Source organism: Grampus griseus, assembly GCF_964374135.1.
Source record: "Grampus griseus genome assembly, chromosome: 5".
In the NCBI taxonomy this organism is placed as follows: domain Eukaryota; kingdom Metazoa; phylum Chordata; class Mammalia; order Artiodactyla; family Delphinidae; genus Grampus; species Grampus griseus.
In genome coordinates, this window is record NC_138998.1 from 84,285,048 (window position 1) to 84,300,916 (window position 15,869).

The following is a 15,869-nucleotide window of genomic DNA, read 5'->3' on the forward strand; positions in this document are numbered from 1 at the left end:
CTAGTTCAGTACTACAATTTAGTGCCTAACATAAGATTTGATACATAGAAGTTATCCTCAACAAATATTTAAAAATTGAAATTGATTAGTAACACCAGGGGACTTTGATGATGGGAGGGGGAAGAGGAGGGGATGAACCAAAGGAAGGATGGCAAAGGGTTAATTTTAATGTGGAGCATTTAGAGGAAAGATAGGCTTGGGTGGTGTTTCACTGTGGACTTCTGGAAAACCAGAGGGCACCATGATGACGAGTTTGCCTGGAGGAAGGGAATATCTGACTATATTTTGCCATTCTACGGAGGTCTCTGATGATGGCCGTGTGCCCTCCAGCTGGTGAAGTCATTTCTGATACCTTGCAAACACACAGATTGTCAACACACATGGTGTTTGGTGCTCCTGGGATTTGTTTAGGGGGAAAATAATCTGTTAATGATTTCTATTTTACAGCTCTATCCCTGTCTCTGTCTCAATTTTGTGCTTACAGAGAAAATGAAGGAACCAGATGATCAGGATACTGATGGGGGGAAATCAGAGAGATCAAAGAGTGATGGAAGGCAGTCTCATTCTTCTAGATCTGCATCAGAACGTGAGTAAAGATTATAATATACACTTAGGGTCTTGATTATTAAATTTGAGTAAAATAATTTTTAAAGAGTGCATATCTAAGTTTATACGACAGAAAGGTTGACTTGTTTAATTCCCTTGCTAAACTCTAAGTTCTTTAAGAGCAGATTCTGTGTTTTAATCATTTTATCTCTAGTCCTGGAACACCGAAGTTACTATCATCTCTATGTTGATAATGACCCATCTTCACATCTGGTCTGGCTCCTTCCTGTAGGGTCTACAAGGTCTTTAATGAGCTTCTCTAATACAGTGCAGTGGAAAGAGAGCTGGACTTACGTTTTGAGTCCTGGGTCTTCCACTTAGAGTTGCTTTATCTTGGATAAATTATTTCACCTTTCTGAGTCTCAATTTTCTCACCCGTAAAATGATTGTTGTGAGCTGTTTGAGGATTAAATTGGATAACATATGTGGAAGGATATCATAAATTGCAGATAGAAGGGAAAGTGAAGAATTTTGTAATAGGATTTTTAAAAGATGACTGGCTCTTTCTGTCTGGGCATCGTGGTGTTAGGTGGCTTAGTGGAATATTGACATTTTTAGTTCTAATCCTAAATATAGTTTCAGAATCTAATTTTTACTATTCACCTAGAGGAGAGCAGGTCCTGGGGAAATCAATTCATTTACAAAATGTACATTAAATTCTTTCAATTTATCTGAGGCCTGTCTGGTAAATCCATGATTTCTCCGTATCGTATTTTATTTTAGAGGTCTATCTCCTCCTGCTTGGACTCTTACAACAAGGATTTCTGCTTAAGTCTTCCTGTCCATACCACCATTAGAGTTATCTTTCCAAAAAATATGATTGTATCACTCTCCTGAAACACTTTAGTTTGCTTCTCGTTTGTTTTTCCGTTTCCACTTTTTTCCACTCCCTATGTTTCTGACACAGGATTGTCTACTTTTTAGTTTCTAGTGCTTTGCAGTATTTTCCTGGATGATTTAGTTTTTTCTTTTTTTTTTCAAATTTTGTTTTATAGGTCTTTATTGGAGTATAATTGCTTCACAATACTGTGTTGGTTTCTGTTGTACAACAAAGTGAATCAGCCATATGCATACATATATCCCCATATCCCCTCCCTCTTGCATCTCTCCCTCCCACCCTCCCTATCCCACTCCTCTAGGTCCTCACAAAGCCCCAAGTTGATCTCCCTGTGCTATGCTGCTGCTTCCCACTAGCTATCTATTTTACATTTGGTAGTGTATATATGTCACTGCTACTCTCACTTTGCCCCAGCTTCCCCCTCCCCCTCCCCATGTCCTCAAGTCCATTTTCTCCTTCTCTAAATGTTTGATAGAATTCACCTGTAAAGCCATCGGGTCCTGAACTTTTGTTTGTTGGAAGATTTTTAATTACAGTTTCAATTTCATTCCTTGTGATAGGTCTGTTTATATTTTCTAGTTTTTCCTGGTTCAGTCTTGGAAAATTGTACCTTTCCAAGAATTTGTCCATTTTTTCATGGTTGTCCATTTTATTGGCATATAGTTGTTTGCAGTAGTCTCTTATAATCCTTTGTATTTCTGTGGTGTCAGTTGTGATTTCTCCTTTTTCATTTCTAATTTTATTGATTTGTGTCCTCTCCCTTTTTTTCTTGATGAGTCTGGCTAAGGGTATATCAATTTTGTTTATCTTCTCAAAGAACCAGCTTTCAGTTTTATTGATCTTTGCTATTGTTTTCTTCATTTCTATTTCATTTATTTCTGCTCTGATTTTTATGACTTCTCTCCTTCTACTGACTTTGGGGTTTCTTTATTCTTCTTCCTCTAGCTGCTTTAGGAGTAGGGTTAGATTGTTTATTTGAGATTTTTCTTGTTTCCTGAGGTGAGATTGAATTGCTGTAAACTTCCCTTTTAGAACTGCTTTTGCTGTGCCCCATAGGTTTTGGGTCGTCATGTTTTTGTTATTTGTTTTTATGTATTTTTTTTATTTCTTCTTTGATTTCTTCAGTGATCTCTTGCTTATCTAGTAGCACACTATTTAGCCTCCATGTATTTGTGGTTTTTTTCAGTTTTTTCCTGTATCTGATTTCCAGTCTCATAGCGTTGTAGTCAGAAAAGATGCTTGATATGATTTCAATTTTCTTAAATTTTCCGAGGCTTGATTTGTGACCTAAGATGTGATCTATCCTGGAGAATGTTCTGTGTGCACTTAAGAAGAAAGTGTATTCTGCCACTTTTGGGTGGAATGTTCTATAAATATCAGTTAAATCTATCTGGTCTATTGTGTCATTTAAAGCTTCTGTTTCCTTATTTCTTTTCTGTTTGGATGATCTGTCCATTGGTGTAAGTGGGGTGTTAAAGTCCCCTACTATTATTATGTTACCGTCAATTTCCCCTTTCATGGTTATTATCATTTGCCTTATGTATTGAGGTGCTCCTATGTTGGATGCATAAACATTTCTAATTGTTATATCTTTTTCTTGGATTGATCCCTTGATCATTATGTAGTGTCCTTCCTTATCTCTTGTAACAGAGATAAGGTCTCTGTTAGTCTTTATTTTAAAGTCTGTTTTATCTGATACGAGTATTGCTACTCCAGCTTTCTTTTGATTTGCATGGAACATCTTTTTCCATCCCTTCACTTTCAGTCTGTATGTGTCTCTAGGTCTGAAGTGGGTCTCTTGTAGACAGCATATATATGGGTCTTGTTTTTGTATCCATTCGACCAGTCTGTGTCTTTTGGTTAGGACATTTAATCCATTTACATTCAAGGTTATTATCGATATGTATTTTCGTATTACCATTTTCTTAATTGTTTTGGTTTCGTTTTTGTGGGTCTTTTTCTTCTCTTGTGTTTCCCACCTAGAGAAGTTCCTTTAGCATTTGTTGTGAAGCTGGTTTGTTGGTGCTGAATTCTCTTAGCTTTTGCTTTTCTGAAAAGCTTTTGATTTCTCTGTCGAATCTGGATGAGATCCTTGCTGGGTAGAGTAATCTTCGTTGTAGGTTTTTCTCTTTCATCACTTTAAGTATATCCTGCCTCTCCCTTCTGGCCTGCAGAGTTTCTGCTGAAAAATCAGCTGATAACCTTGTGGGGATTCCTTTGTATGTTATTTTTTGTTTTTCCCTTGCTGCTTTTAATATTTTTTCTCTGAATTTAATTTTTGTTAGTTTGATTGATGTGTGTCTTAGTGTGTTTCTCCTAGGGTTAACCCTGTATAGGACTCTCTGTGCTTCCTGAACTTGGGTGACTATTTCCTTTCCTATGTTAGGGAAGTTTTCCACTATAATCTCTTCAAATATTTTCTCACACCCTATCTTTTTCTCTTCTTCTTCTGGGACCCCTGTAATTTGAATGTTGGTGCATTTAGTGTTGTCCCAGAGGTCTCTGAGATTTTCTTTTCATTCTTTTATCTTTATTCTGCTCCTTGGCAGTTATTTCCACCATTCTGTCTTCCAGCTCACTTATTCATTCTTCTGCCCCAGTTATTCTGTTATTGATTCCTTCTAGTGTATTTTTCATTTCAGTTATTGTGTTGTTCATCTCTGTTTGTTTGTTCTTTAGTTCTTCTAGATCTTTGTTAAACATTTCTTGTATTTTCTCAATCCATGCCTCCATTCTATTTCTGAGACTCTGGATCATCTTTACTGTCATTACTCTGAATTCTTTCTCAGGTAGGTTGCCTTTTTCCGCTTCATTTATTTGGTCTTACAGGATTTTACCTTGCTCCTTCATCTGTGACATGTTTTTTGCCATCTCATTTTTTTTTTTTTTTTTTTTAATGAGTGGGATTCTGTTCCTGCCTTACTGGTTGTTTGGCCTTAGGCTTCCAACACTGGAGCTTATAAGCTGTTGCTTAGAGCTGGGTCTTGGTGCCAAGATGAGGACCTCTGGGAAACCTCACTCTGATGAGTATTCCCTGTGGTGTCTGAGGTTCTCTGTTAGTCCAGTGGTTCAGATTCGGAGCTCCCACTGCAGGAACTTCAGCCCTAACCCTGGCTTGTGAACCAAGATCCCACAAGCTGCGTGTGGGGCAGCAAAAAAAAATGGAGAACAATAACAAGTAAAAAATAAAATTAGACTAGGAAACTAACAGATATGTTAGAAAGAATATAAAAATAAAAATATAGATGAAACAACAACCAGAAAGTAAAAAAGAACCACAATAATAAGAAAGAGGAGGAGAAAAAAAAAAAAAAAGGTGGAAAAGGCCTTGGCTGTGGAGGGCAGAGCCTAAGCAGGGGTAGGGTTTGGGCAGTGGGCAGGGCCTATGCTTAGGACCCACAGGGCTGGAAAAGGCCCTGGGAGGTGTGGGGGGTTGGGGCTTAGGCTCAACGGAACAGAGGAGCCCAGGCCTGCCTCCCGCCTGTAGTCTCAGAGGGCAGGGGACACCATGTGGGAGCCCAGCAGGCTTCCAGGGACCGAGTGGGTGGGACCAGCACCCTCTGCTCCTCTCCCGCTCTGGATGGATGGATTTAATGATAATGTCCCTTTGTTCAGCACTGCCTGAATCTCCCTTTTTAATGTTAGACCTTCTTAAGGGCAGGTCTTATCAAATCTGGCCTGGCCCTGTCCTCAGCTCATAAATTAGTTCATAAATCATGGGTTTTAGGATCTCAAATGATAACGTGAAATAGTCTGCTGACACTCTGAAACCTTCTACCTTGGTGCTGTGAGAAGAGGTCTCTGTCCTGGTTCAGCTACATATCTGATAGCTGAATTTTTTTTCCTGGAGCCCTTACCTTGTTCTCAGTCTTTCTAAAATATCTAAGCAACATCTTACCCTTTGGAATTCTCATGCAGAGTGAATCAATTTCCTGGTTTTCTACCTAAGTACAGAGATTAAGGTAGACTCTTCCCCTTACCCAACAAGGAGTTTCTGCTGTAACAGAGTCCTGTTAAGAGATTTAGACCAAATGTACCAGCCAGACCATGCAGCATTTTTCACAAGGGTGAAGGACTTTAGTTACCAAGACATTGGTTTCTGAATCTTATCAAAGGACTAAATTATTGCTGACTTCATATAATAAACTGGGAAGTATTTTGGTCTCTTCTATTTTCAGAAATATTTTGTGTAGAATTAGTATTATTTCTTCCTTAAATGTTTGCTGGAACTCACCAATGAAGTATCTGGGCCTGTAATTTTCTTAGTGGAAAAATTTTTAACTGTGAAGTCAATTCCCTTAATAAATAGAGGGTTGTCTCTTTCTTCTTTATTAAGTTTTGTAACTTTGTATCTTTCATAGAAGTTATACATTTCTTCTAAATTGTAAAATTTGTTGACATAACTCTGTAGGATCTATTTTAATTCCTGATACTGAAGATTTGTATTGTCTCTCTTTTATTTCTTGATTGGCCTAGCTAGGAGTGCATCCATTTTGTCAATCTTTTCAAAGAATAAGGTTTTGGCTTTGATAATTTTTCTGTTGTTTTGTTGCCTTTTTATTTCATTGAGTCTTGCTTTCATTTTTATTATTTACACTAATTCTATTAATTATTTTTTTTATTATTTTATTTTTATTATTTTTATTTCCTTTCTTCTACTTACTCTGAGTTTTGGGGTTTTTTGCTTTTCTTTTTCTAGTTTCTTGAGGCGGAATGTTAGGTCATTGATTTTTGAGTTTTCTTATATATGTACTAAAAGCTATAAATTTCCCTCTAAGCATTGCCTTAGCTGTATCCCACACATTTTGGTGTTATATTTTAATTATCATTTACTTTGAAATGTTTTATAATTTCTTTATTAATTTCTCCTTGACCCATACATTATTTTTAAGTGTGTTTTTTAATTGCCAAATGTCTTCTGTAATTTAATTTACTACTGTTGTAATCAGAGAATATGCATATTTTGTATTATTTCAATCTTTTAAAAGCTATTAAAACTTGTCTTATGTTCCAGCAAGTGATCTCTCTTGGTAAATGGCCCATGTGCCTTTGAATGTGTAGGTGTAGTGTTTTTTATATATCAGGCGGGGATGTTTGATAGTGTTTTTCAGATCATCATATCTTATGGAGTTTTTGACTGGTTGTTCCATCAGTTGATGAAAGATGTGTATTACTATAATATTAACTAAGTAGACCATGAGAAGTAAAGGATAAATATTATAATCTCTGAAGCAATTATTTAAAAAGCAAACAAAGAAAAGTAGTTAAAAGCTAACAGAAATTAAAATGGAATTTTAAAGAATAAATAATCTAGAAGAATAACAATAAATGGTCTAACAAAAAATAGGAAAGAAGAAATAGAGGGAAAATGGAAGAGTGGGAAGTGCACAAACAGAAAATAAATAATTAAATGTTAGATCAAAATCCAACTATACCAATAATTATATTAAATATTAATGGACTAATAAGTCTTGTAAAAAGGTACAGATTATCAGAATGGATAATAAAAGCAAGAACCTACTATATGATATATGAGACACACGTTAAGTATTATGATACAAATAGGTTAAAAGTAAATTGATGGAAAAAGATATAGTAGGCGTACAGTAAGCATTTGAAGGCTGGAGTGACTATATTAATATCAGATAAAATAGATTTCAAGACAAAGAGTACTATCTGTGACAAAGAAGTACATTTCATGATGATAAAAGGAGCAATACATTAGGAAGACATAACTATCATAAATATGTATGCATCTAATAACAGAGCATCACAATACATGAAGAAAAATAGAATTAAAGGGAAAACTAAATAATTCCAAAATTGTAGTAGGAGAACAGTCTGGTACTCCATCATGTTTACTTCATCATGGCCAAAATGGAAGTCCCAATTATTAATTTTTGTATGTTGTTTTTGTATGTAGTAACGATGCAAAACTCTTTTAAAAATTGTAATAATTATAGGGAGTCCTTATGGATGTTCTATGTGCACAGTCACATCATTTGCAGACTTCCTCATTGTGTTCCCAATCTCACAAAGGAGGTGGAGGTAAACAAGGACCAGAGAGGCAAGCTGTATTTGCAGGAGGCAGCCTGCCTCTGTGGCAGCTGGTGAGGAGAGGCACCACAGCTTCATATTTCTATTGGCTAGAGAGAAGAAAAAGCGGAGGAAACTCACCTATAAAATCCTGGGTCAGGGACTTCCTTGGTGGTCCAGTGGGTGCTCCCAATGCAGGGGGCCTGGGTTTGATCCCTGGTTGGGGAACTAGATCTCACATGCACGCCAAAACTAAGAAGTCCGCGTGCCACAACTGAGTCTCCGTGTTGCAACTAAGAGCCCACATGCCGCAACTGAAGATCCCGCATGCTGCAGCTAAACATGCCACAACGAAGATCTTAATTAAGATTGCCACAATTAAGACCTGGTGCAGCCAAAATAATTAATTAATTAATTTGTAAAATTCCTTGGTCATAAAACAAACTTTCATCTGGCTCTTTTTGAGATCTGTGGCTATGGTGTCTCCTCGCCTTGGTTACCTCCCTTTGCTTCCTCCTGCACGCATCCTTGTTCAGTGTCCACTAATTTTGCCAGCCCTTCCACCAGCCAGCCCTGCCATCCATTTCTGATTTGAGGTTTTAGCAGCTTCTAGTTCTACAAAAAATGACATTTGTAATTTTGGCTTTCATTTTCAATGTTGATTTTAGATTATTTCCAAGAATAGAAAGACAAATGCTGATTTGTACATCAAACCATAATCCTTCCATCTGTCTATCTTGGGATTATAAAAAGTATAGAAATCTTTGTTGTCAACAAGTTGCTAAGATCTGCTGCTTTGCCAGTCTGATTAAATGTGTCTACTTCCTGTTAAATTCGTTTTTTTCCAAACTCCACTTTTCCTTTCAGTGGCACAACCCTTCAACCAGGCTCAGAATATTCATTTTTAGAAAAATGATTTACTCCCCTTCATTCATATTCACTTCTGATTCCTTTATCAGTGATTCCCTCATCCTAGCTGGCAGCCTGAACTCATCTAATGGCAGCTTGAACTCTGTTCCCAGAGAGAGGCAGGCCAGCAGATAATATCCCAATCTTGAGATGGGGATATAGTGTTTGATTGCAACAGTCACAAGAAAGAGCTAAGAAATCTGTTAAATGGTATTACTGGAGAGTATTTACCCAGGGCTCTCCCCTAGGGGAGTTCAAGAAGTGGGCCCCATTTAGGTGTCCAGGATTATTTTCTTTCCATCCAAATGCATGAATCCTACAGAACCCTGTCCTCTTATTCTGCTAATTGGATTGGCCCAGCTTTCTCACCTCATTCAAGTTAGTCTTGGGCCTTGTTCCTCTTCTTTTAGCCTCATCTCAGATAGACCGACTAGGTGGTTCTACTCTGTTTCTGACATACTTACCATTTCTGCCTTACTATTCTGAAAGTTCATCCAGCCCTTTCACCTGCTGGACATGGTATATGTGAACCATAGCCATGTTTGGACTTGATCTGAATGTTGGCTTATACCTAGATCTATTCTACTCCCATTCCAATTCTTTTTCTCTTTTAGCTTGTCCTGAAGCAAATAGTCTGATGTATTCCTAGGATATCATTCAGACATAGTCATACCCAGAGGAGTTTATTCTTGAATATGCGTTATCTTTGACATAAAAGGTCCTTATAAATAACGTGTTGTTCAAGTGAAATTGAATTGAAAAAATGATAGCAACATACTAGCCAATCTTTTTTTCTTTATCCTTTACTTTCTTGTAAGTGTGCAGTGGTAGGAAATAGACTGCAAATGAAGTGAAAATGGAGATTTACTCACAGGAAAAGCTTTAAAAATTTTTTGTAAAGCTGCAAGAGTGACCAAATAAAATGATTTTTGTAGCAATTTTTGAGTTTAAAATTCATTCAGTTTAGAGCACAAACGAATTGGAAGTATTAGGTACTTTGGAAATAAGAAATGTTTAATTCAAATTTAGAAATTATTTAATGTTTAAGACAATGTTTAATTCAAATTTAGAAATTATTTAATTCAAATTTAGAAATTATTAAAACAAATTATTTTGTATAGCCGCTATGAAAGAGGATTACAAATCTGTTGAAGATACCACAGGCGAAACATTTACTGAAGGGGAAGAATCATATTTAGGGGATGATGAATCCTATGTGGAACATTTGGAAGGAAGTTCAAGTTCATCTCAAGATGATTATGTGGAAAGCATTGGAAGTAAGTATTACTGGTTTTCTATTAGTACTTGTCACTGTTTTAACCTAACAGTTGTAAATCCATAAAAGAAATGGTTGCAGGAAGTGTGGAGGTGATAAAAGAAAGGGCATCAAACATATCCTGATAGGGTGCTTTAGCAGCTCTGGAGTTGTGTATTCTGAGTATCACATACTCTCATACTGGGTTTTTCTGGGGAGTGGGATTGTCTAAGGAGTGATCTATCCCACATTAGTGAGACTAACTCTCCCTTAGAACTGACCGTGCGCTGTTCTTTGAGACTGCCGGAACCATGCAAGGCTAGGCGTTCACCCCAATGCACACAGGCGTGTTGCCTCTTCTTCCATGCTCACTTGTGGGTGGCATCCTATGTCCAGGCCAGAAGTAGTAGTTACTGCTAGAGTATTATGGGCTACGTACATTCCTCCTGTCTTCATGAAATATGATTTTAGGATTGACCAGACACTCTTCTTAGTTAAAATATTTTTAATTTTTTAGACTCTCAGTACATGGAAACTCCTGTCCCAGATGCAGAAGAGGCAGAGGAGGAAGTTAAGAAGAAAATATCAGAAAGCTTCTTCTATGATTATATGGAGCTGGCTTCGATGCCTTTTGTGACTCCGGATTCAGACATACCGCTGGATCTTCTTACACTTGTGTATCCACTCCAGTTACATATGTATAATCTTGGAATTTCAGCTTTTTAGGTCAGGGGTTGGCAAACTGCAGCCCATGGACCAAATCTGGCCTCTGGCCTTTTTCCCTAAATAAAATTTTATTGGAACACAGCAATGCTCATTCATTTACATGAAGTCTATGACTGCCATCACACTACAAGGGCAGATTTAAGTAGTTACAACAGAAATCATCTGGCTCACAAAGCCTAAAATATTTACTACCTGGCCCTTTGCAAAAACAGTTTGCCAACCCCTATTTTAGGTAATTCTAAGAAGCTTAAGATAGAAATGCTTGATCTTAATTTAAACTAAGCTTTTGTTAGCTTTTGTTAGATGCCAAATAACCATAAAGAGATATAATGCTTTTCTGGCTGTCCTTTCAGGAGATGTGATGTGAAGGAGACCAGGAGGCCTCTTATCCCCATTTATCTCTACCAGATTGGCACCCCTTTTTCAATGCCTGTTAAGTTAAAATCATTGATCTCCCTGCTTGAAACGCTGACATGGCCATTGTCAGGCATTACTGCTTTCGCATTATTTACCAGATGAGTTACAGAGAAGACAGCCCTGAGGAAGTGGGCACAATATAACCCATTTTAATAGAAGAATAAAAGTCTGTGAAGAAAAGTAAAAGTGGAATGATTAACAAGGGGATTTAGGGTTTGCCATCACTTTATGATGTTAGGTTTGTGAGGTGCTAGTTAGGAGACAATTTCCATTAAGGCCCTTGGTTAGCAATTTAGCATGCCTACCCTCAGAAGGGCAGTGGTTATGACCGCATGGCCCAGACACTGACTGGCCCCTTATAAAAGGGGTGCTGAGAGGGGAAGGGCAGTGTACTTCCTGACCCAGTTTTGCTTTTTATGTAAAAATAGAACATGTTATTGTTATTATATCTTCTAACTTTATTTCGATCCCAGGTGTAACTAAAACTAATTCACCCTGAAATTCGTAACCTGGAGTTTTCTCTCTTGAGGGCCTTTTTTTTTCCTTTGTGGCCTTTGGACAGGTTACTGATAAAAGTTATGCTGTTGGCCTTCTAGTCGATTTTTTTCAAATGAAGTGGTTTATTAGTCACCTAGAAGCTTTTCCTGAAATGCACGTGCTCTGATAGCTTCCTGGACCTACTGCATTATTTCCACGTGGAGAGGGGCTTGGGTATATATGTACTCTGAAAAAGCTTCTCGGGTAATTTTGATTGTGCTGCCTTCTCCCAGCTCTCAACACTGGGGATTTGGTGCTTCTGAATACAAGGACCTCTGTATTAGAGAGATATGCCTAGCCTGTAAATAAGGGAGTCAGAGCGATCTTGACGTTTGGCTCAGTGCATGAATCCTTTCTACTCATGCTGGAGGAGTGGCTGTATAAGCTATGGACTTGAACACTTTCAAAACCAGGGCAATCACAAAGCAGCTTATCCCATTTTTGAATAGCTTACATTATTAGAGAGCTCCTCCAGGCCTTGAATTACAATCTGCCTTTCTGGACTGTCCTGCGTTAGACTTAGTCCTACTCTCTAGAGATGAAAAAATATAATCTCTATTTCTTGTGAGAAGCTGTAAGAAGTCTGCTCTCATGTATCCCCATATACCCTTTTAATTCTTCATCTACTTCAGTTTTAACATGTGTGTCTTCTAAATCAATCCAGAAAGTATCATTTATAAAATATCACCTAAACCACAGCATAATTTGTAGAAGACACTAAACAGCACTTAAGACAGTGTTTAAATACCACTTTTAAGTGGAGGTTCTAGATGGACATGGACAAACAGCGAAGGCCCTGGGCCTCTGATAGGAAGTTAAGAATAGGTGCCAAAAGGGAGGATGAGATAAAACAGAAGGGAGATGAAGGTACGTCAGAATACATTTTAACATTTTCAGAGCCCTGCTTAGGGACTGCCTTGTCCTCTGGGGTTTAAAGGGAAAGATCAGACTCTTAGTTATTCATTCATTCATTTATTCAACCGAATAGGCTCAAGACTCTGTGGTAGGCATTCCAGGAAACAGATGAATGAGAAATAGTCTCTGCCCTCAAGCAGGTTGTGATTGATTTAGAGGGAAAGTGTTTGGCAAGCTACAATCTAACCCATTTCTGCATTTGAAAGGGCCTTCAATCAAAACAGCAGCAAGTAAGAGGGAGTTTCCCCCTGAAATTACAGATGATAATATTAGATAAATGATCATGTCTCCGATTCCCTGCTGTCATCCAAGTTAGTGAAGGGATGGTAGCCCGCTTCTACCCTCATAGTTAGACATTCTTCTAGCCCTTTAGAGTATTACACTGGCACCTGGGAAAAGGGAAGGGAGAGAAGGAAGAAGGAGAGGTGAGAACAGTAGTTTAGGGAGAGGGTAGGCAAAACTTCCTGCCCCATACCAGGCTCTGTAAAGATAAGGGGCTGTAGACCCTACTCTTTATTTGTGAGGCGGCCCCAGGTATTCTCCATGAGGGCAGAATAGCTTCATCTAGATCTTGGATCACATATTCATTTGCATTTCTATATAAGATTCCATTTTAGGCGTTAATGTCTTTTAAATTTATAAAATTCCTTTTTCTTGTACAAATGCCCTGAAATGTTCTCTCTCTCTTTTTTTCAATTTAACTGTGAGGCAGTGAGATAGGTATAGTTACTTGTAGTTAGTTATAATTTATATATTCTTCACAATTCAAATTGCATTAATTAAAATTTGCTCTTCCTTTTTTACATTCGACATATCGTTCTTGTTAAAAGTTTTGTATAATTTCTTTCTCTGAAAATATTTCCTTACAAATAAGGGGAATCGTCTAAAATCAGACTGAAAAAACAAAACAAAAACAAGGGCTCAAGAAATAAGGATTGCTCCAGTGATCCTTCAACTTTTGTGTTCAGCAATGAATTCTTGGAAAATAAGAGTATATCTACTTAAGATACACTACATAATATATTTCTTTGGCAAACTATAATTTTTTAATAGGTTGATCTCATTTAATTATTACACTTATATCTTGGGTTATATTAATTTGAGCTTGAACGTAATAACAAAGTACACTTAAAAAATGTTTTATAGCTCAGTTTTTTAAATCTCTTTTGAATTAATGCAGTTATACTCTAGCATAAACGCACACACACGTATATACTCATCTGCACACCCGTACATACTAATGATCTTGGAAAGGAAATGTTAGCCTATTTATTTTATATACTTATATATTATGTATTATTTAGTCAATTTTTATAATTTTCATATGATTAAATTTCAGTTATATTTATGTGAATTTATTACAGTAGTCACATTGTCACTGGTGTGTCAGAATTTCACAAACATGTCAGAATTTTAAACATCTTGTCTTTCAGCATCAAGGAAGAGGCCTACATGATCCTTTTACTATGTTCAGTCAACAAACTGGACAGGCTTTGGGAGTACAAAGATGGCAAAGACAGACTTTCTCTCACATTATAATGTGATTTAGTTTTAGCAGGAGAGAGGAAAATGAAATTATTTAGGGGACTACTTTACTCTCTATAGTACCCAAATAGAAAGTTTATTTTTTATTGCAAACAAAATTAATGTGCTTTCAGGGTTTTCCTAGGAAAACTAAAAGACTGAATCAGAGTATGAGAATTTTCACCTAATTTAAAAACAAGATTACAATAGTAATACAGTAAATAACTCTAAGTTTCAGCATAAAATTCAACTACTTCAACCCTGGATCTTTATCTAACTAAGGGTATGGGTTTTAAAAATATATTCATTTCGTTACTTTTCCCCTCTCTAGGATGGTTATGTTGTTTCACTGGTTTTCCTTTGCAACTTTCCCTCAGACATTCCTTTGGTTATGACTGCAGAAAGCGGGCCAACCTACAACTTCTGGACAGCAATATGGTGTTGTACGTAGCTGGGAACCAGCTGATCCTTCTGAATTTGAAAACCAAGGAACAGACCTACCTGCGAAGTAGCAGTGGCAGGGGAATTGGTGTCATTGGGGTATGCCTTTAGTAACTTAGAAAACAAAAATCCATCCATGTGTTTGTTCTGTGGACCAGCCAGGCTGTGAGGAGGGATTACATGAGATGCACAGCAGTCTTTATTCTAAGGCATTTTCAATTCACGATGACAACCACTACGTTCACTGACATTAGCTCCATGCAATATTATAATATTATATTAATAATATTATCATCTCATTTTGCAGATAAGGAAACTGGGGCTAATAGAGGTTGAGTGACTTTCCCATAGCCATGCAGGTTTTTCACAGTAAATGCTATGTTGCTATTCTGCAAAAATACCGAAATGAATAACACAAATGATAATTCACATAATAACTAAAGCTAAGTGCCAGATAAAAGAGTTGAACATTAGGAAATGAAGCATAAATTGTACATTCGGTAGTTTCAAGCAGTTGACAAAAAGATCTGTGTGTGATTTCGAGTCTGTCTCTTCATTCCTCCTCAGGTGTCTGTCTCCATCAGTCGTTTTCTTTCTTGTATCTTCAGCCTTTACTTCCTTAGGCATCCTCAGCATAAAAGCATACTAAATCAACTTGTTCTCATTTTAAAAGGCCCCTCTCTGGGAATTCCCTGGTGGTTCAGTGGTTAGAACTCTGCGCTTCCACTGCAGGGGGCGCGGGTTCAATCCCTGGTCGGGGAATTAAGAAATCGCAAGTCGTGTGCACGGCCAATTAAAAAAAACAATGAGGCAAAACCAAAAAGCTAGGTATATATACACAAGTACATGCTACGGGGGCACCAGCTGTTGCAAATATTCACAGGCCCGACATGAAGGCTCTGTGGAGGAAGTCGGTCGGGACCATCTCAAAGTACCATGAGCCCTGAGGTCCCCCCGCATCTGCAGAGGACTGAGCAATATCTAGCCTGCTTATTTTTCTATCACTTCGTGGCCAACGATAGTTTTGAAATGTCCGTTTTTCTATTTTGTGGCACGATAATTTGGTTTGAGGTCAGTAGTTAGGGGTGTAGTGTGAACAAGAATGCTAACCCTAAACCTCACCCTCCTGGACCCTGAGCGCTTGTGTGTCGGTGGGGCTCTTCTCCGTGTGTGCTGGGGCTGCTGGTGTCCAGACAGTGACAGGGACCTTCCTCCACTGCCCATGTCACTTCAATTTTTCTGAAATAGTTATCCATTTGTGGATGAGAAATGCTCTTGTGAGGCTATGAGAAAGCCATGAGAAATGTGGTTTGGGGGATATAAGCTCTCTTCCAGAAAAGACAGGGTGAATTTATGTGTTGAGTGTAAGTAGATGTCTTGCTTGTCCTAGGTCTCCATTAAAAATAAAGCAAAACACCAAACGCAGGGTAAGCAATTCATCTAACTTAGTTGTTCTCAAAGAGTGGTCCCCAGATTCAGCATCACCAGCATCACCTGGGAAATTGTTAGAACTGTAAATGCAGAATATCAGGTCCCAGCCCCAATTTACTGAATCAGAAACTCTAGTGTTAAAGCTTGCAATCTGTGCTTTAATAAGCCCTGCCTGTGATTCTGATGCCTGCTAAAGATTGGGAACCACTGTTCTAGCTCTTCTGATGGCAATTA

At 37.7% G+C, this 15,869-nt stretch overlaps 1 protein-coding gene across 1 annotated transcript in view; it reads left to right on the forward strand.

Moving 5' to 3' along the window:
• Positions 1-483: 483 nt before the first annotated feature.
• CFAP44 (cilia and flagella associated protein 44) overlaps positions 484-15,869 on the forward strand; it is a gene marked incomplete at its 3' end in the record, with an annotated part of 129,482 nt that continues 114,096 nt past the window's right edge. Inside the window, exons 1-4 of the mRNA XM_082654830.1 lie at positions 484-586; positions 9,511-9,666; positions 10,162-10,321; positions 14,141-14,303. Of these exons, the coding sequence (XP_082510956.1) occupies positions 490-586; positions 9,511-9,666; positions 10,162-10,321; positions 14,141-14,303 (576 nt within the window). The 5' untranslated portion in view covers positions 484-489. The remainder of the gene's footprint in view (positions 587-9,510; positions 9,667-10,161; positions 10,322-14,140; positions 14,304-15,869) is intronic.